Source organism: Aulonocara stuartgranti (genome assembly GCF_965226115.1).
Source record: "Aulonocara stuartgranti genome assembly, chromosome: 23".
In the NCBI taxonomy this organism is placed as follows: Eukaryota; Metazoa; Chordata; class Actinopteri; order Cichliformes; family Cichlidae; genus Aulonocara; species Aulonocara stuartgranti.
In genome coordinates, this window is record NC_138958.1 from 28229855 (window position 1) to 28249318 (window position 19464).

The 19464-nt window shown below is 43.4% G+C and overlaps 2 protein-coding genes across 14 annotated transcripts in view; both read right to left on the minus strand.

The window, feature by feature from the left end:
* Positions 1 to 114: 114 nt before the first annotated feature.
* Positions 115 to 13351, minus strand: LOC309700318 (uncharacterized protein). The gene is made up of 7 exons (XM_082523839.1): positions 13114 to 13351; positions 5622 to 5774; positions 2947 to 3072; positions 2686 to 2852; positions 1139 to 1226; positions 884 to 959; positions 115 to 680 (listed from the first exon to the last, which is right to left on the minus strand). Exons 1-7 carry the CDS (start codon positions 13181 to 13183, stop codon positions 620 to 622), a joined length of 741 nt encoding a protein of 246 aa, XP_082379965.1. The 5' UTR covers positions 13184 to 13351; the 3' UTR covers positions 115 to 619.
* A 1783-nt stretch (positions 13352 to 15134) lies between these two features.
* The window catches only part of LOC309700623 (abl interactor 2-like), a 31915-nt gene continuing 27585 nt past the window's right edge, over positions 15135 to 19464 (minus strand). For all 13 annotated transcript variants that reach the window (XM_082524294.1, XM_082524295.1, XM_082524302.1 and 10 more), the window contains 2 exons: positions 17849 to 18028; positions 15135 to 17491 (listed from right to left, as the gene is read on the minus strand). In XM_082524294.1, coding sequence (XP_082380420.1) covers positions 17316 to 17491; positions 17849 to 18028 — 356 coding nt within the window. In that variant the 3' untranslated portion in view covers positions 15135 to 17315. The remainder of the gene's footprint in view (positions 17492 to 17848; positions 18029 to 19464) is intronic.

Here is a 19464-nt window from a genome sequence, read left to right on the forward strand (position 1 = left end):
GAAGCACATTTCCAATAATGCAAATGTTTATAGGCCTATATCTACCAAACTATATTTGAGGGCAAATACTTTGCAAAATGTGATGTGTTAACATGAAATATGTTTGCAAATAGCCACAGTTTATACCAACTCTACTTTAATACATCAATGGTATACCACACAGTATATCACATAGACTTAGAGGGCTATTTAAGCTGATTATAAAGTTGACAAAGTATTTAAATCCTGTCTGTTTGTCCTCACACATGAAGAATGAACCTCTCAAGTTTGGCATTCACCCCAGTAAGATTTTACAAGTAAGATGCTTCTGGAACTTTATCTGTACAACACATTATGGACATTCATAATCTGACATAAAAAACATTGTAATTTTGCCCAAAGGGATTTTCTTTTTTTCCTAATAGAAATATCTCTGGCTATATATTCTTTTATTTATTACTACTATTTATTACACATAATATATACACATATATTTGTTTTGGGTTTGTTTGTCCGCCGAAGCCTCCGTATTATTCTCTTCCTGTATTTCCAGGACTAGTTAAAGCAGACTTTTCTCCAGTGGTTTATGCAACACCAACTCTTCTTCATCCTCATCATCACAGTTTGATCCAGCACTGCTCTATCTCACAGTGTTGGTAGCAGTGGAGGAGCGCTGTCTTCGGGTCCTGCGGGTACAACAACTTTTTAGGTGGACAAGAAGAAAAAGACAACCAGTTAGAGCAGGGGTACGTCACAACGCAAAGCTGAAAGAAGAACTAAAATAAAATAAAATGGAAAAAGTCCATCAAATTAGATCTAAATAAAAATTATTAAGTGAGAACAATACAGTACAATAAAATAATGCTGATAAACTTGTACAGAGTAATCTTTTGTGGATTCTTACCAGCATTTACAACAAATAAGGCCAAACGGGAACACCAGAATCCATACAAATGGTAAGCTCAGTAAAGCCCGATTCCCTAAGAAAAGTTTTAGAAAAGGAATAAATTAATTTTACAAGAATTATGTTTTCCAGTCTTTAAATACGTGTAAAATAAAAAAATAAAAAATAAAAAGATGCACTGCCACAGTCGCTGTTGTTTTTCATATATAAAATGTAATATTTAATCATATATAATTTGTTGAGCTGATAACTCACTGATTAAGAGTGGATTCAGGATTTTTTCACTGTATCCATAGCTGACTGGGTTTTCCAGCTGACAGCTTATCAAACGCTCTCTGTTTGCCTGCAAATGAAGAGAAAAAAGGAGCTCATAAACACACACTGCATTTTATATAGAAATAAATGTCCTTGTTTTGTTTACCACATATTGAATTTTACCATTTGCCAGTCACTGAATTTGTTTGTGGCGCTCAAATCTGTCAGAACTTTCCCTCCAACTTACTGACTTAATTACCATGAAGCTAAAGATAATCATTTGATAGTCTGAATGTATTCGTTTTCTGATTCTTTGTTTGAAACATGCACCCTAATTGTTTTGTTTGTTTGTTTGTGGGTATGTGTGTCTGTGGATTTGGACGTGCCAAGATCGGTGTAAGACCCAAATGCAGACTCAAAAAAAAAAAAAAAAAAAGGCAAATATTACCTGAAAACGCACATTTAATGTGGTTTATTCTTCAGGAAATACAAAATTCATGAGGAATTCATCAGGTTGTATACACATAGGGGATAAAAACAGCTGATCAGTTAGGTGTACAGTGGTCCCTTGCTATAACGCGGTTCACCTTTCGTGGCCTCGCTGTTTCGCGGTTGTTTTTGTTTGGTGCAATTTTGCATGCTTTTTTTCCTTACAGCACATTGAGTTCTGCGTCCTGATTGGCTGTAGACCATTGTCAATCAATCTCATGCTGTGTCTCCTGTCCAGAACAGAATGCGTTCAGCTTGTCAAATTAACATAAATCTTCGATCTCTAGCAGTGTGACTCTGAAGTGCTGTACTGTATGTTTGTAAGTTTTCTCCCCAACAAACATAACAATGTTGACGGTTTGGTTTCATTCTATAATACTGGACCTATTTTTCTACGAAGGTTTGAATTTTGAGAGTGTTTAAACAATAGAGAAAAGTGTGAAAATGTTCATGACTGTCTGAGAAAAGTGTCTAAAGTGTGTAGTGAGAAAACAAAGTTGGCTACTTCGCGGATTACACCTATATGGCAGGTTATTTTTTAGAACGTAACTCCCGAGATAAACGATGGACCGCTGTACTGCAAAGAAAGTTCAACACAGACAGGCTTTCTTTTGCTTTAGCTAGTTACAAAATGTAAAACCCCAACCAGAGATAACAGGTCATCAACTTTCTCTCTTTTTTTAATCGCTGCTGTTTGTTTCTCAAATGAAGGCTGCACACTGGTGGTCTGAAAATCTGGATAACTCTTCTGTCAGTATACATAATTCAGCATTTAAGCTGTTATCTTCTTTGGTCTATAAGTGTTTCCATATACAATATATTATATATGTAATAAACTGAAGATTTTACTTGATGGTCACTATTGGTCTTTAAATAATGAAGGAAAAGCAAACGGGTTCTTCATACATTGTGTAAAGGCCAAATGCACATAAAGCTGCGATAAAATGTCTTGAAAGTATTTCGATTAAAAAAAGTTTTGGATTCATTAGGTTTGGATAAAATGACAAAAATAACCAACAGAGCTGTCATGTGATTCAATAATCAGATCCTGTTTTTACCTGTGTGATGTTGAACTGACTGGTTGGAGACTGTTTCACCATGTCACCTATCATCCAGTAATAGGTGATCGGTTTGGCATCATCTGTCACGTTGGGTTCACAAGTGAGAGTACAGTAGGTCATCTCAGGGTGGCACCATGTGGACACAGTAGGATTAGGGACAGTGGCTGGTAGAAAAGAGAGAAAACCAACAAGAATTAGACTTAAAATCAGGTGAACTAGTCCGTGCTAGCTAGAGTATGAATTCCTCCTCCCACTTACTGATAACAATGATTTCCGTTGTGCTCATGACTTCATCATTAATCTCCGCCGTGTAGCTGCCGCTGTCGTTTAGAGCCAGGTTTGAGATCGTCAGGACCCCAGTGGAGGTATCCACCTCACAGCCATCTAAAAGTATGAAGTGAAGGTATCATCGTGGATCATTTCAATATATTAGCACAGAAATTACCTTAAACTTCATAGTTTAAGGTGCTAACCAGTAGAAATTTACATCACTGGAATCCGAGATTTATTTATACCTCATAACGTTGTCTGTGAAGGTTCTCAGTCATCCAGGTCATCGTAGTTTAAGGAGCTCGCAAAGAAAAATGTCTGGACTTCTTTAAGTTGCTTGAAGACGTTTCACGTCTCATCCGAGAAGCTTCTTCAGTTCTAAGGTCAAATGGTGGGGAGTCCCAGATATAAACCTAGTGGGAGTAACCCCCCACAGAGGGACAATAGGACCCCCTGGTAATCCTCTAATCACCTGAGCCAAGGTGTGAAACTGGGTGTGGGTCACAATCAGCCAGGGTTTCAGGTGAGTTCATTGTGAAACCTGGCCCCACCTTATCATGCGAATTCCTGAGGTCAGATGGCCAGGATGTGAGTGGGCTTTAAGGCGTCTGGGGAGGGAACTCAAAACTGGATTATAGATGGCAGACAGTTGGTGTCGTAAATCACCGCCTCTGTTCAAAGATGGTCGCTCACAGTGGACATAGATGGCTTCTTTCACTCCTCTTTCAAACCATCTGTCCTCTCTGTCCAAAATGTGAATATTGGCATCCTCGAAAGAGTGACCTTTATCCTTAAGATGCAGATGGACTGCAGTCTTGTCCTGTGGAGGTGGCTCTTCTGTGTTGTGCACTTGTGAAGTGGCTGTTTGTCTCTCTAATGTAGAGGTCTGGGCATTCCTCGCTGCACTGTACAGCATACACCACATTGTTAAGTCTGTGTTTTGGAGTTTTGTCTTTCGGGTGAACCAGTTTTTGTCTGAGCGTGTTGCTGGGTCTGAAATACACTGGGATGTCATGCTTGGAGAAAACTCTCCTGAGTTTCTCTGATACACCGGCTACATATGGGATGACAATGTTGTTGCGTCTGTCCTTCTTATCCTTCCTCGCTGGTGTCTGATCTTCTTTTCTGTGCCTCTTTGCTGACTTTAAGAACGCCCATTTAGGATAGCTGCACGTTTTGAGTGCTTCCTTTACATGTGTGTGTTCCTTCTTTTTTCCTTCAGGCTTAGAGGGAACATGTTCTGCCCGGTGGTGTAGGGTCCTAATTACTCCAAGTTTGTGTTCCAGAGGGTGATGGGAGTCAAAGAGGAGGTACTGGTCTGTGTGTGTGGGCTTCCGGTAAACTGGTTTGAAAGAGGAGTGAAAGAAGCCATCTATGTCCACTGTGAGCGACCATCTTTGAACAGAGGCGGTGATTTACGACACCAACTGTCTGCCATCTATAATCCAGTTTTGAGTTCCCTCCCCAGACGCCTTAAAGCCCACTCACATCCTGGGCCATCTGATCTCAGGAATTCGCATGATAAGGTGGGGCCAGGTTTCACAATGAGCTCACTCGAAACCCTGGCTGATTTGGACCCACACCCAGTTTCACACCTTGGCTCAGGCGATTAGAGGATCATCAGGGGGTCCTTTTGTCCCTCTGCGGGGGGATACTCCCACTAGGTTTAAATCTGGGACTCCCCACCATTTGACCTTAGAACTGAAGAAGCTTCTTGGATGAGACGTGAAACGTCTTCAAGCAACTTAAAGAAGTCCAGACGCTTTTCTTTGCAAGCTTCTTTGAATACCTCATAACAGTTTAAACAAAAAACCTACCCCAAAGAATCTACTTAGCCTGTTAATGAAGGCTTAAGTTACACACTCCTTGCAACCTCTGGTTGCTATTGAAAGATATTTTGTCTTTGGCCAGTTGAGTGTTTGCTGAAGGTCCCTGGATGTCCCTGGTTGAATACTCACAAAGAGGGTGCTTCACCACAAACCTCCTGGTGCCAGAAAATTAATTCTGTCCATCTTGGTGTAGCAAGTACAGTGGCAGAAACATTCACTCTCTCATCTAAGTGACTTCTTCAGGTCTTTTTCAGTGAAGTCACTGAAAAAGAGCGAAGAAGTCACTTGGGACGAGAGACTTCTACTCACTGAATATGTTATGTTCAGATGGACAGAATCAACTTACTGGGATTTTCAAGACTGCTTGTGATTGCTTTAGTCAACATCAGATTGACGTGGAAACCAATAGTTTGCATAAAGGTGGTGAATTGTCTGTGTGACTTAAAATGTAAATAACTTGCCAACTACCCACGCAGTGGAAGTCAAAGTTGAAAAAATGCAGGTACTTTTCTGCCACCCAATCAGTCAGAGAAAACACATTTTTATGTGGCAACCGATGGTTGTCAGGCAGTCAACAACTAGTCTCTAGGTCGGCGTAAATATGTCCCTTAAAAATATTATTTGAGCAAAGGTTTACGTTTATTTAAAGGTCGTCAGTACCAAAACCTTCATGTTTGGTGTATGTTCAGGGGTTAAATTAAAGGAAAGATTTAAGGATACTTTTAGGCTTTGTAGTTTTACAATGAGAGTCATGACTTTTTTCTAAATACGCTACAAACATTAAAAATATGTAATCTGTGTATGTATATGGATTTCAGTCTTGAGTGAATGTACCTCGGAAGTGCCAGGAGGTGAAACGTTGTTGTCTGGTCCACTCCAGAGCAACATCCTGATCATGTGTCCACTTGATCCTGGTGATGGAAGCAGACACAGAGCCTGGTGTGAGGACGACTTTGTCACCCACTTTCTTGTAGACGCCTTCTTTCTCTGCAAAATCAACATATTAAGAGTTTCACATTCAATTCTTTAAATGCATAATTGCTTTAATTTACAGTTTGGTCTTGTGCAATGTAGACATTCAGGCTGTGGGGGCAGCAGTATAAGTGTAGATGCTCAGACCTCCCTCTTCTCATCCACCTCCTCCAAGTCTTTTGAAAATACACCGAGGCATTTCCAAGCAAACTGAGAGGGCTTGGAAGGATGTCTACTCTGAGATCTTCTCCTGTTTGTATCTGTGGTTATATTCTTTTGGTAACTACCCACAGCTCATGGTCATAGGTGAAAGCATGGCTCGACCAGCCATCAGCAACAACTCTTCGCCCCAGTGAAAGCAGGAGATAATGAAGAGAATAGAATCACATCATCTGCAAACAGCAGAGATGAGATTCTGAGACCACCAAACATGATCTGCTCCATCCCTCGGCTGTGCCTAAAAATTACTTCCAGAATTAATGACAAAGAGGGTGGAGTCCAACACCCACCATTGTGAGCCAAGCTCTAACTGTTGATCACGGTGTGACAAAGTGGCTAGGACAGAATTCATTTGCCATTTGTCACTTGCATATATTGTTATTTTGTGTTCTGTTATCCTATAATCTATCCATAATGCTTTAATGTAAACACAGCACATGTAACCTTGGCTCTGCATACTATCCCGGGTCTGTTTGTGGTAGCATTGGTTATATTTATTTCATCTGTGCAAATGTACTTAAAGCTAAATGTCACTTCATCATTAATTGATTTGCATCTTTCATTTGTTTATGTAGTTTGGTTATACTTACCATTGTGTGTTCCTTTGAGCAGGTCCTATTTGTAAAACAGGTATGTGTGAAGGGCCGCCCCAGTACTTCCTGATTTTATAGAATATGATGTCACTGATCATGTCAATTGGGTGTAACCATATGAAGGGGTGCTTATTTTGTGTAAAATTTTTATTTCATTTTAAAATAACCTCATGAGTCAGATTAGGTGAAGAGATTGACTTTTCAAACTGTTTAGTTGGGTGAATGAGTTTGTTAAGTGGAAAAATGATTTTATTCCTGTTTCTTTGTCTAGACTGTGTTATTTAGTCTACCCTGTTTTCCCAATGATAGAGGTTAATGAGATCCAGGTGTGAGTGGAATTCTATATAAAGCAGGTGAGATTTTGACTCACAGGTTCTTATGTTTTGTGAAACAATTGTTGAAAGGCGACGCCAGAAAATAAAGAACACTTAAAAGAAACTTGAACAGTCTGCAGATGCTGTCTTCCTATTACCTTTCATGCTGCTTATGTTATGCTACTTCACACAGGGATCAAAAAGCCTGTAACAAAAAGCCACTCCCGGATAGGGATGGGTATCGTTTAGGTTTTATCCAATACCAGTACCAAACCGGTACTTTTGAAACATGCCGGTGCTTAAACGGTGCTCGAACCAGTGCTTAAAGAATGGAGAACACAAAATTGGTCCAAAAACCTCTCATGTTTAGCTGTTTTTTTGTAAAAAGATAACAATGTTAGCCTTTTCTGCAGCTATAGGGGATTTATGGCATCACTCTTGGCTGGAAGCAGTGCTTAAACAATGGAAAAAACAAACTTTGTCCAAAAACCTCTCATGTTTAGCTGTTTTCCACCTTTTCTTTGGTCATTTTAGCCTTTTTGGCCAGGGTGAAGGGAATATCTGCCATCGAACAAGAAGACAGCCGCATGTAACTACGACGGTGTTTGCTAGTTCACCTTACGTGCATTAATGTAATAATGTGGCCTACTCAGCGTAAATTACACACGAACAACATTAAGCTACTCACGCAGAGAAGAACGGCTGCTGCTGCTGCCATCATCATCATCATTCGTCACCGTCATCATTTCTGCTACACTGGCAGGGCTAGGGGCCAGGACTCTCCTCTTTGGGTTTTTGGGGGATGTTGCTAACTCCGGGTCAGATAACAGGCAACCCACCCACAGTAGATGCGCACGGTGTGAGGTCTCGCAGCAAGCTATCAAATACGGTGCATTTCTCGGCTTTTAACAAAATGCTATAGGCAGGTGTTTCATCAGATTCGAGGAGTTACCTCTTTTGCACAGTATCACCTTAAAGCACTTGTTGCAGGCTGCTGAGTTTGCATCTTTTGCTGTGAAGTACAGCCAGACTTTGACCGCTTCGCTTTGGGCATTTTTAATCTGTAGCTGTGCCATGGTAGACACCGACCACTGCATGAACCATTCTGACTCAGTGTCCCCAGCTTCTTATTTACTCTATAAGAAAAGGCAAATTTATACTACTTACAGTACTTATTGATCACGCTAAATAGCTTAAGCAGCAGATCCACTGTAACTATTTATGAATTTATGGACATGAATTCCATGTGCAAAACAAAAATGTACAAACATTCTGTCATGGTCCTGAGTCTTAGGACTCAGTGTTTTGTGTTTCCTTATGCTTTTGTTCATTCCGAGTGTGTATTCTGTTGTGATTTTGCCATTTGTTAGGTTTCTGTTCTTTGCCTGCCTGCTCCCACTTCTCTGTGTTCCCTCTGTCTGTCCATGGTGTTATTGTGTCTGCTCATGAGTCTGCCTGTCAAGTTCAGTGTCCTGTCTGGTTTTCTGTGTCTGTTAGTTTCCTGTTTTATTCTGAAAGTTCATGTCTCATGTCAGTGTGTTCAGTTTTACCTCTCCCCTGTCTCGTTAGCCTAATTGCTCCCAGCTGTGTCTCCCTCCTGTGGCCCATTCCCTGATTACTCCCCGTGTATTTAAGCCCTGTGTTTTCCTGTGCTCTCTGTCGTGTCGTCTGTTTAGTTCTATGTCAGTCTGCATTATTCTGTTACCCTGTATTCATTCTGCGGCTCTCTGCCATCTCTCTTTGTGCATTTTGCTCCTCCTCCCGTGAGTGTCTGGTTTAAGTTTTGTTCTTTAGTTTTCCCAGTTTAGGTTTGTTTACTCCCCGCTCTGCTCTTCCTGTTTTGTCACCTTCTCACCGCTGTAAATAAACACTCACTCACACCCCAGCCAGTACCTGCATTTTGGATCCTTTTTTTCAATACACCACACGATTGCCCCCAGCTGTGACACATTCATCTTGATGCTAAAAAATGATACATCTGCCTTTTACAACATTGTACTTTTATGTGATGAATCTATTTATTACATCACTAGTAAATGAAGTGAAATGTACAATACTTTGCACTGAAATCTAAATGAACATACTTGTGAAAAATATCCTCTTTTACAGCATAACACTGATTACCATCGAAGTACAGCAACGATTTCCTTAGTGAAGCGAACCATTCACCACAATCACAGGTTTCTGTCTTTAACAGTCTCAGAGTTTTTTTCTTTCCTTGTCTGTACACATGGATTTCTCCAAAACATGTGTCAGTCTTAATTACTGATAGGTTGCTTTACTGTAATAAGGAGCCTTATTTACAGTTGTGCAGCACTGGTTTGTCTCGTTGTTTCACAGTATTACGTTACCAAGATGTGATGGTAGCAAAAGTGTCCATTAGGGGTCAAACGCTTTAAACCTTCAGAAGACCCTTATGAAGAGAACATCGAGGGAACAGTTTACCCTGCCCGGGATAGGGTTACCGGGGCCCCGCCCTGGAGCCAGGCCCAGGGAGGGTGCCCGAGGGCGAGCATCTGGTGGCCAGGCCTTAGTCTATGGGGCCCGGCTGGGCACAGCCCGAAGAGGAGACATGGGCCCATCCTCCCGCAGGCCCACCACCCGCAGGAGGCGCCATAGGGGTCGGGTGCATTGTGTGCCGGGTGGCAGCCAGGAGCGGAGGCCCTGGCGGAGTGATCCCCGGCTGCCAAGACTGACAATAGGGACATGGAATGTCACCTCTCTGGTGGGGAAGGAGCCTGAGTTAGTGCGTGAGGTTGAGAGGTACCGGCTAGATATAGTCGGGCTCACCCCTATGCATAACTTGGGCTCTGGAACCAGTCTCCTGGAGAGGGGCTGGACTCTGTCTCAGTCTGGAGTTGCCCCTGGTGAGAGGCGGCGGGCTGGTACGTTGGGGTTTTTCCTGGTGGATGAGAGGGTTTGTTCCCTGCACCTTAGGGTCGGGGAACGGGTCCTGACTGTCATCTGAGCTTATGCGCCGAGTGGCAGTTCAGAGTAACGACAGCGAGACCTGGAGGGGCGTGATTGGGAGGAACGGCCTCTCTGATCTGAACCCGAGCGGTGTTTTGTTATTGGACTTCTGTGCTAATCACAGTTTGGCCATAACGAACACCTTGTTCGAACATAAGAGTGTCCATAAGTGCATGTGGCACCAGGACGCTCTAGGCCGTAGGTCGATGATCGATTTTCTAATCGTATCACCAGACCTGCAACAATATGTTCTGGACACTCGGGTAAAGAGAGGGGCTGAGCTGTCAACTGATCACCACCTGGTGGTGAGTTGGATCAGGTGGCGGGGGAGGACGCTGGACAGACCCGGTGCATCTAAACATGTAGTGAGGGTGTGCTGGGAAAGTCTAGCAGAGGCCCCAGTCCGCGAGATCTTCAACGCACACATCCGGCAGAGCTTCAACAGCATTCCGAGGGAGACTGGGGACATTGAGTCCGAATGGACCATGTTCAGCGTCTCCATTGCCGAAGCTGCTGCATTGAGCTGCGGCCACAAGGTGGTTGGTGCCTGCCGTGGTGGTAATCCCTGAACCAAATGGTGGACACCAGAGGTGAAGGGAGCCACCAGGCTGAAGGAGTCCTATTGGGCTTGGTTAGCCTGTGGGACTCCGGAGGCAGCCGACAGGTATCGACAGGCCAAGCAGAATGCCGCTCGGGCAGTGGCTGAAGCAAAAGCTCGGGTGTGGGAGGAGTTCGGAGAGGCCATGGAAAAAGACTTTCGGACTGCCTCGAAGAGATTCTGGCAAACCGTCAGGCGTCTCAGGAGGGGAAAGCGGTGCTCTACCTGCACTGTGTATAGTGCTGGCGGAGCGCTGCTGACGTCGACTGGGAAAATTGTCAGGCGGTGAAAGGAATACTTCAAGGACCTCCTTAATCCCACTGACACGTCTTCCGAGGAGGAAGCAGAGTCTGGGGATGAGGGGAATGACCCGCCAATTTCCAGGGGCGAGGTCACTGAGGCAGTTAAACAACTCCTTGGTGGCAGAGCCCCTGGTGTTGATGAGGTCCGCCCCGAGTTCCTGAAGGCTCTGGACGTTGTAGGGCTGTCCTGGTTGACACGCCTCTACAATGTTGCGTGGAGATCAGGGGCAGTACCCCTGGACTGGCAGACCAGGGTGGTGGTCCCCAACTTTTAAGAAGGGAGACCAGAGGGTGTGTTCCAACTACAGGGGGATCACACTCCTCAGCCTCCCTGGGAAAGTCTATGCCAGGGTGCTGGAAAGGAGAGTTAGTCCGCTAGTCGAACCTCGGATACACGAGGAACAATGCGGTTTTCGTCCTGGTCGCGGAACACTGGACCAGCTCTTTATCCTCTCCATGGATACTTGAGGGTGCATGGGAGTTTGCCCAACCAGTCTACATGTGTTTTGTGGACTTGGAGAAGGCATTTGACCGTGTCCCTCGGGGTGTCCTGTGGGAGGTGTTGCGGGAGTGTGGGGTGTCTGGTCCATTGCTACGGGCCATTCGATCCCTATACAACTGTTGCAAGAGCTTGGTTCGCATTGCCGGCAATAAGTCGGACTCGTTCCCGGTGAGTGATGGGCTCCGCCAGGGCTGCCCTTTGTCACCGGTTCTGTTCATAATTTTTATGGGCAGGATTTTTAGGCGCAGCCAAGTGGCGGAGGGCTTTCGCTTTGGTGGCCTCAGAATCTCATCTCTGCTTTTTGCGGATGATGTGGTTCTGTTGGCTTCATCGGGTGAGGGCCTCCAGCTTGCACTGGAACGGTTCGCAGCCGAGTGTGAAGCAGCGGGAATGAGGATCAACACCTCCAAATCTGAGGCCATGGTTCTCACCCGGAAAAGGGTGGAGTGCCCACTCCGGGTCGGGGATGAGTTCCTGCCCCAAGTGGAGGAGTTCAAGTATCTCGGGGTCTTGTTCATGAGTGATGGGAGAAGGGAGCCGGAGATCGACAGACGGATTGGGGCTGCAGCTGCAGTAATGCGGACGCTGCACCGGTCCGTCGTGGTGAAGAGGGAGCTGAGTGTAAAAGCAAAGCTCTCAATTTACCGGTCGATCTACGTCCCTACCCTCACCTATGGCCACGAGCTGTGGGTAGTGACCGAAAGAACAAGATCGCGGATACAAGCGGCGGAAATGAGCTTCCTCCGAAGGGTGGCTGGCCTCTCCCTTAGAGATAGGGTGGGAAATTCGGCCATCCGGGAGGGGCTCAGAGTAGAGCAGCTGCTGCTCCACATCGAAAGGAGCCAGCTGAGGTGGTTCGGGCATCTGACAAGGATGCCTCCTGGGCGCCTCCTGGGTGAGGTGTTCCGGGCATGTTCCACTGGGAGGAGGCCCCGGGGCAGACCCAGGACACGCTGGAGAGATTATATCTCTCGGCTGGCCTGGGAACGCCTTGATGTTCCCCCGGATAAGCTGGAGGAGGTGGCTGGGGAGAGGGAGGTCTGGGCCTCTCTGCTTAGGCTGCTGCCCCGCGACCCGGCCTCGGATAAAGCGGATGGAGATGGATGGATGGATGCTTCAAACCTTTCAGTGTTTCACGATGTTATCAATAATTTTAAATATACTAATACAATTAAAAGTGGTAGGTTACATCACAAATACTTTGTTATTATTATTATTATTATTATCATTTTTAATCAGTTTTGTAGCTTAACAGCACATTAAAATAATTCATTTTATTTATGAACATTTGTTTATATGGCAGCGTTACTGTCATTGTGTATTCCTAAAACTTAAAGCAGCACAAGTGAAGCCTCGGGCAGCCGGGCAGACTCGAAACAAAAGAATGCACAGTACAGCTTACAGGACGTTAACATTATTCTGGATAGTAAACATATACTATGAGACTGATGACGAGGAGGAGTAAAACACACTTATACACAAACACACCACATCAATAAAAATGGTTCTTTGGTGAAGTTAGGCACAAACTGTGTTGAACATGCAGTGCTCTCTGGTTCTGGTTTATATTCAATAAATATGTCATTTGTCACTTCATTTGTTGTACCTGTAGCATTTTTTGTATGTATGGCAGACAGTTCCGTGGTTGTGTTCGGTTGCCAAAAGTGCAGAGTATGACTTTAATCATGAATACAAACATTATATATAAACATGTTATATTTTTGTTTGCTCACCTGAAACTTTTACTTTGTACCAGTGGGACTGTTTCACTTTAGAGTGAAAAGTACACTAACCTGTCCCAGTCCTGTTTTTTCTAATTATCTATCAAACTTCCACACAGAGTATCCAAAACTCACCTGAGTTACCACCCAGCGTCTTCCAAGCCACCACCAGAATCATAAAACCCAAAGAGCACGATGGTAACATCTTCCTGAATTAATAAAAAGAGCTGGGAAATAATCCACCATTCTGGTGCAAATCCCACAGATAATTCTAGGATGTGGAAGTTGTTGGAATAAAGGGAATAAAACAGGTCGCAGGTGCTGCTAATCTAGAGAAAGAAGATCTGACATTAAAATGAAAGTCAAATTTAAAAAAAAAAACAGGAGGAAACAAATTCTACTTTGTGAAGAACTGGTTGAACAACTTCCAGAGCAGGTTGTGGCAAGTGCAGCACATTTTTATTTTACACACAGTTTACGTGTGTATTTGTGGTGCTGCTCTCTGTTTCTACTCCAGTTGTTTTCAGTGTAAACATTGTGCTCCGTGCTCTAAATGATTCACTTTCACGCTGTGGTTTCTCAGACTTTTGTAGATCTTAAATCTGCTAAAATATTGTGCCGTTTTTTTCGACATGCATTAATCACAAGACAACAGTACGTCTCAATTTTTGCTACAAAATAAAGAAATGCTGCTTTAATGACTTTTAAAGCCTCTAAATATTGTAGCAACACTTTCTAAAAAAAAAAAAGAGTTGCTGAACACAAAATTGCCTTTATACTCTTGTACAGCCAGGCCTCCTGTCATTTGTCTGTATCACAACACAGGGCTGCATAAAAGGTTATACCCATCTTCTTCAGTTAGGCTAAATCTACATTTCCTTGAAAAAAAAATAAGACATTTTTATTAAGTATATTCATTTATTATTTTGGTTGACTTATTTAAGCTTTGAAAAATGAAGCACTCAATAACTCAAGCAACCTGCCTCAGGTTTACTTAGTTTCACATTTGGCTGATGCACAAATATAAAGGTAATGTTAAAGTTCTCACCTCAGTGTATAAAATAAGGCAAATAGTTAAATTGTCAATATCTTAATATTAAGGAAAGCTGTCTTCCCTTTCTGAACACCAGGACCAGTTAAACCTGCTACAAGGCCCCTGTGAACAGGGAAATACTGTAAATGTACGCTCTTATTTAACCACAGCTGCATAAACTGTCTAACAGATTGCTTACATGTAGCCGTTATAGTTTTGTTTGTTTTTTTCAGCTTGTTAAAACAACTAGTTGATCCACCAATGCTGCAGCTAGTACTGAAAAACACTGAAAGAGCGTATATGGGCTTCTCTTCATTGGCCCCTCTGCTAAATCCAGAATCAAGTTTAAAATTCTTCTCATATAAACTCTTGAATAATCAGGCCCCATCTTATCTTAACTACCTTACAGTACTATATCACCCCAATGGAGCACTTTGCAGACTTCCAGGACTGCAAGCTTACTTGTGGTTCCTAGGATATTTAAAAGTAGAATGGGAGGTTGGAACCAGCTCCCAGCTTGGATTCGGGAGACAGACGGGCTTAACAGGGTTTTTTTTGATAAAGCATATAGTTATAGTTGGATCAGGTGACTCTGAATCTTCCCTTAGTTATGCTGCAGTAGGCCTTAGCTGCTGGGGACTTGCCATGATGCACTGTTTCTTCTTCACTCACCTTTTTCCACCCACCTTTCTTCATTTAATCATTAGTTATTATGTCTGCCTCTCTTCTGTTTTCCTTCTGTCCCGTCTTCCTCACCTCACCTCAAATCAGTCCTAGCAGATGGGTGCCCCTCCCTGGTTCTGCTCTAGGTTTCTTCCTATTAAAAGGGAGTTTTTTCTTCCCACTGTCACCAAACCGCTTACTCTTAGCGGTCCTCTGATTGTTGGGGTTTCTTTGCCTTACAACGTAAAGCGTCTTGAGGCACCTATTGTGATTTGGTGCTTCATTTAATCCAGTTTTATCATAAACTGATCTGCACAGACTGAGACATGGAAATTCCCAGTAGACTCTGCTTGATTTTTAGTCTTTACCCCCCAGTGTACTTTTAAACTGGACATTATTCTCTCACATGCATTTCTGCACAGCAAAGAAACATTAATGAAGCAAGATGAGACTCCACCGATAAATCTCAATAATTTTATTGTCTTTGTTCTCATGATTTTACAAATATGATACTTCTGCAATTCAACTTTAACTGTGCAACACAATGGCATTATGGACTGTTAAACTCGACATCCCGAGGGGACGTCTGTGACTCCAGGAAGCTGTGAATCCTGCAGACCAGAGGGCCTCACTCAGATACATATATATATATATATATTTTAGTGTCAGTTTATGAGTGTTATGCAACAAGAGTCAATGTTCTCATTCATCTCCCGCCTGCAGTCTGTCCGCAGGATTCACTAGCAGCTTATGCACACACACACAAAAAAAGATTTTTCACCACTGATGACGGCTACTGTCAGGGGGGAGGAGGAAGCCGAGTGCCTCCCCTCCCTCTGTCCCTCCTCCCCCACAGGTCAGCGAGCGGCTCCTTGGACGTGGGCTCGAAATAAAGTTGTACAGTCTCTTTGGATGAGGCTGGCGGTACCTGGTCAGAGCTGCAGGGCTGCTTGCCTTTTTAGAAATGGGTGATCTTGCCACGTAGGTTTCAGGGACACCAGTACAGATAATAACAATGGCATGCAAGACTCACATACAGACCCACTTGCTGTTGTTGTTTTTCTTTTTTTTTTTTCTTCTTTTTTTTCGGGAGTAGAAAATAAAAAGATCCTGACAGAAGTACAAGCACAGAGCCCTCGCAAACAGCCAAGCGCATCAAAAACCATACGGAGGACGAATGGTGCCTAAACTCACTGTCTCTTTAAAAAAAATAAAAACAAAAAAAACAACAACAACAAAGGTATCGGGGTCCTAATGTGTTACTTAAAACCGTTTCAAAACACAACAGCTGGCTTCTTTTCATATTCAATAATTCCTGTGTCTGAGGGCATAATACATCTTCACATTTATAATATTTCTTCTACACCTTTTTGTTTTTTGAACTTTTCACTACAAATGTATGTGCTTCTGATTTCAAACAGCTCGGGAAAAACTAAAGATCTGTAATTCGACGACAGTCCCGCTTCCCTCCGGCCGATTTTTATTGCAAAATGAAGTGATAACCTCTGAAACAGCAACACACACACACTTCAATATGGCACAAGCATCTTAGAAATGACCTAAATGCATCGTCGTCGTGGTTTGTTGTGGGTGAATATCAAAAACCAAAACCACACCATATCTAAAAATATTAAGACATTAATCATCAGTAGAGCAAAAAAGAAGCTTTTAGCCCCCCCCCTCCTTCCATGAGTTCAAACATGCAGTCTGCCGCTCTGTAAGCAAAACTCGACCGCCAACTCTTGGTGAACGGCAAAAGAAATAGAATAAAGACATAAAAGTAAACGGCTCGCCTCGACTGTTCATTCAACTTTATTACGGGAGCTGCAGACTTTAAATCCACGCCTTTCTCTGATTTGAGGGCTGGATGACGATTCCTTCACCTGAAAACTGCAAAGTAAAGCATGTAGTGACTAAACTCGTCCGCTTTAACCACGCAAACGGAACAAAAACGAGCAAAGTTCATCATTTAAAGCACTCTTAAGGAGGATTTCCCCCTTTTATCTAGCTTCGTGGATCACATTAAGACATCTGATGTGCTTATCTTCATCAGCTTTGGCACGCTCCGTGCCCTCACCCGCCCATCCATGCGTCTCACTGAGGATATCGCTGTTGCATCTGGAGTGTCTGAGAATAACGAAACCTGAAGGCATTTTCCTCCAGCCCTTTTTTTCCGAAGCCTCATCTACCCGCTCATCCCCCCTACCTCCCACTACAAATAAATATTGGGAAAACTGCTAAAAACACAAGGAATAAAAAACATAAAAGAAGCAGAAATCAATTTAGTGGCCTCGTAGTGTGAAACAAACTCTCAAAAAGTAACAAACCCATCACCGCCCAGTCCTCCTCGTTAATCAAACAAAGTCACAAAGAAAGAAACGTTACAGGGAAGCTTATATCTAGAGTAGTGGTCGTTTTATAGCGGCGACTAAGTCACGAGAATGACCGAGTCTGTCATGTCCAATTTCTTCAAAAAAACAAAAACCTGCCTCCTCTTTGCCTCCCTGCTCTTTGCTCTCTTCGCCCGGAGGTGATCATGCTCTGTTCGATCAAAGTCTTTGACCTTTAACCCTTCCCTCCCCCCGCTCCCATCCCCAACAAGCGCTCCTCCCGTTTCCTCTCCTGCTCAGGGAGGCGCCGCTCAGTCAGCGTAGTGCATGATGGACTCGACGTAGTTGCCGGGGAAGAGGCCCGTGGTCCCGTTCATGACGCCCTCGAACCAGCCGTCATCGTTCTTCTTGATCACGTAGATGATGGCGCCCTCCTGGAACGAAAGCTCGTCCTCTTTGTCGCGGGAGTAGTCGTAGATGGCCACCACTGCGGGATGACGGAATAAAATATGGAAATAAAGATGGAGTGGATTAATATTCTGGACTAATATTCAGAAAAAAATATTTTTTATTTCTGACAAGTTGTACATTTATGGCAAGAAATCCTTTTCCATTTTTGTTTAATTAATTAAATGAAACAGTCACATTTTCTGGTCATTTTTCTTGCCAAATCGTCCTCATTTACACATTTCTTTCTGCTTATTTTATCAGAAAATATTCAAGTTTGTTTAATTTAAATTCTTCCCTGAATCCATTTTTCCCCTCTTGGACCCGCTAATCTTCCACATTACACTTTCAACATTTTATTTTATCACACACATTTCCTTGACCAGCAAAGGCAGACCTTTCTCCAGGTAGTTGCGTGGGGCCCAGGGCGGGTCCTCCTCAGCGTAGGGGTCACTGTACTCCACCACCGCCGACTCCTCTTCATCCTCATCGTCCTCGTAGTCTTCAGGTGGCGGCGGAGGAGGCGTGGGCTCCTCAAACACCGGCTCGTCGGCTGGTGGAGGTGGCACGTCTGAGACTAGGAGTAGTTTCCAGGTTGGGCAGTAATGGGGGGGAGACAACCAGTTAGAGACGAGAAGAAGCTCAGAGGCGGAGCTCTTACAGTCATGCAGAAACAGCCCATGCTGGGTGTTTGTCAGTTTTACAGAGAACCTGAGGACAAACATGCTGAAAACAAAAAGTGCACGCAGCAGCTCAACGTGCATTTACAGAAAGACGACACAAACGCCTCATTATTCTCATCATGCTTCACACTCTTTGCTTACATGCATGATACCGAGCAGTCAACCACCACCATCTGCTGCCAATCCACCACCTTCAGGCTTTGAAATCCCTCTCAGATTTTAACCAATGGGAAAAACCTAAAATACTTTTCCTCTGACCAGTTTCACTTCTCCATTTCTTGCTTTTGCACCTTTACACTAAAAATGAGCCTTTGGTTTTTAAAAGCATGACATCTGGAGCTGATGTGCTGTCCATAGTCTCACATGCTCTGCATTACTTTTACTCAGTAAGAGAAGTTGTTTCAAACGTTTCTGGAGCAAAACCCATGAAAGGGGAACTAAAATCTTCAACGAACACTCAAAAGTCATTATGTTCCCAGCGTGTTGTGCATACTGGTACAAGGCGTTTTCACATGAAGGCACCCAACCTGCATGCTGATGGTGGGTGAAGCAGACATCAGGTTAACTGAGACCCCTGGGCCCAGATTTCCTTTATAAAACCTTTATAAAGAGCTTTTCTGCCACCACACTGTTCACTTATCCACTCACACATCAGAAATTTGTGATTACCTGCCTTCACACACAAAATTGGATTTGCACTAAACTTCATTAGCACCGAGCTGGCCTGCACCATCTGGTTTGTTTGTTTAAGGAGGAATCATTTTGTTTCCAAGTTCCTCTTTTGTTGGCACCACATTAGCATTAGTCACCTTCTCCTGACATATGACGCACTTTGACAGGGTTACAGCTTTCCCTCTAGTTCCTTTGGATAATTCTATTTGTACTGGTGTTTTTTTTAAGTTTGCTCCACACAAGAAAGAGATCGCAAGTTTTGTTAAACTAAACGTTAGTTTAAAATCTATCCTATTATAACATTTGTCTCCATGCTATTGAAAAAGTGCTCATTTAGATCATTTAACAGTCATGTGCGGTCTACAGTACTATAGCATGGTTACCACAAACCCTAAAGCACGTCTGAACCTGCCTCGACACATTTTAAAAAATCCAAATGCAAATTAAGGCAGCTGTAGATCCAACAGCTGCCAATGGCAGAATAGTTACTTCTGTTATGCTAGTGTGAAGTCTGGCTCCAGGTGTAGCTGTTGCACTGTAATGCAAACTTTGTGTTGGTGTTGTCCAAAGAAAGGAAAAAAACAAACATAATTTCCACATGCTCCAAATAACCCAACAATTTCTGCTTGATTTCCTCTGTGACAGTGTCAGACAGCTG

What these genes read in the sequence shown, in the direction of transcription:
- LOC309700318 (XM_082523839.1), bottom strand. Translation starts at nt 13,183, where the DNA reads ATGTTACCATCGTGCTCTTTGGGTTTTATGATTCTGGTGGTGGCTTGG. An exon ending in CACCTCCTGGCACTTCCGAG is followed by an intron (nt 3,073 to 5,621) that starts GTACATTCACTC and finishes TCATACTTTTAG; the next exon opens with ATGGCTGTGAGGTGGATACC. An exon ending in GTCAGTTCAACATCACACAG is followed by an intron (nt 1,227 to 2,685) that starts GTAAAAACAGGA and finishes CTTCATTTGCAG; the next exon opens with GCAAACAGAGAGCGTTTGAT.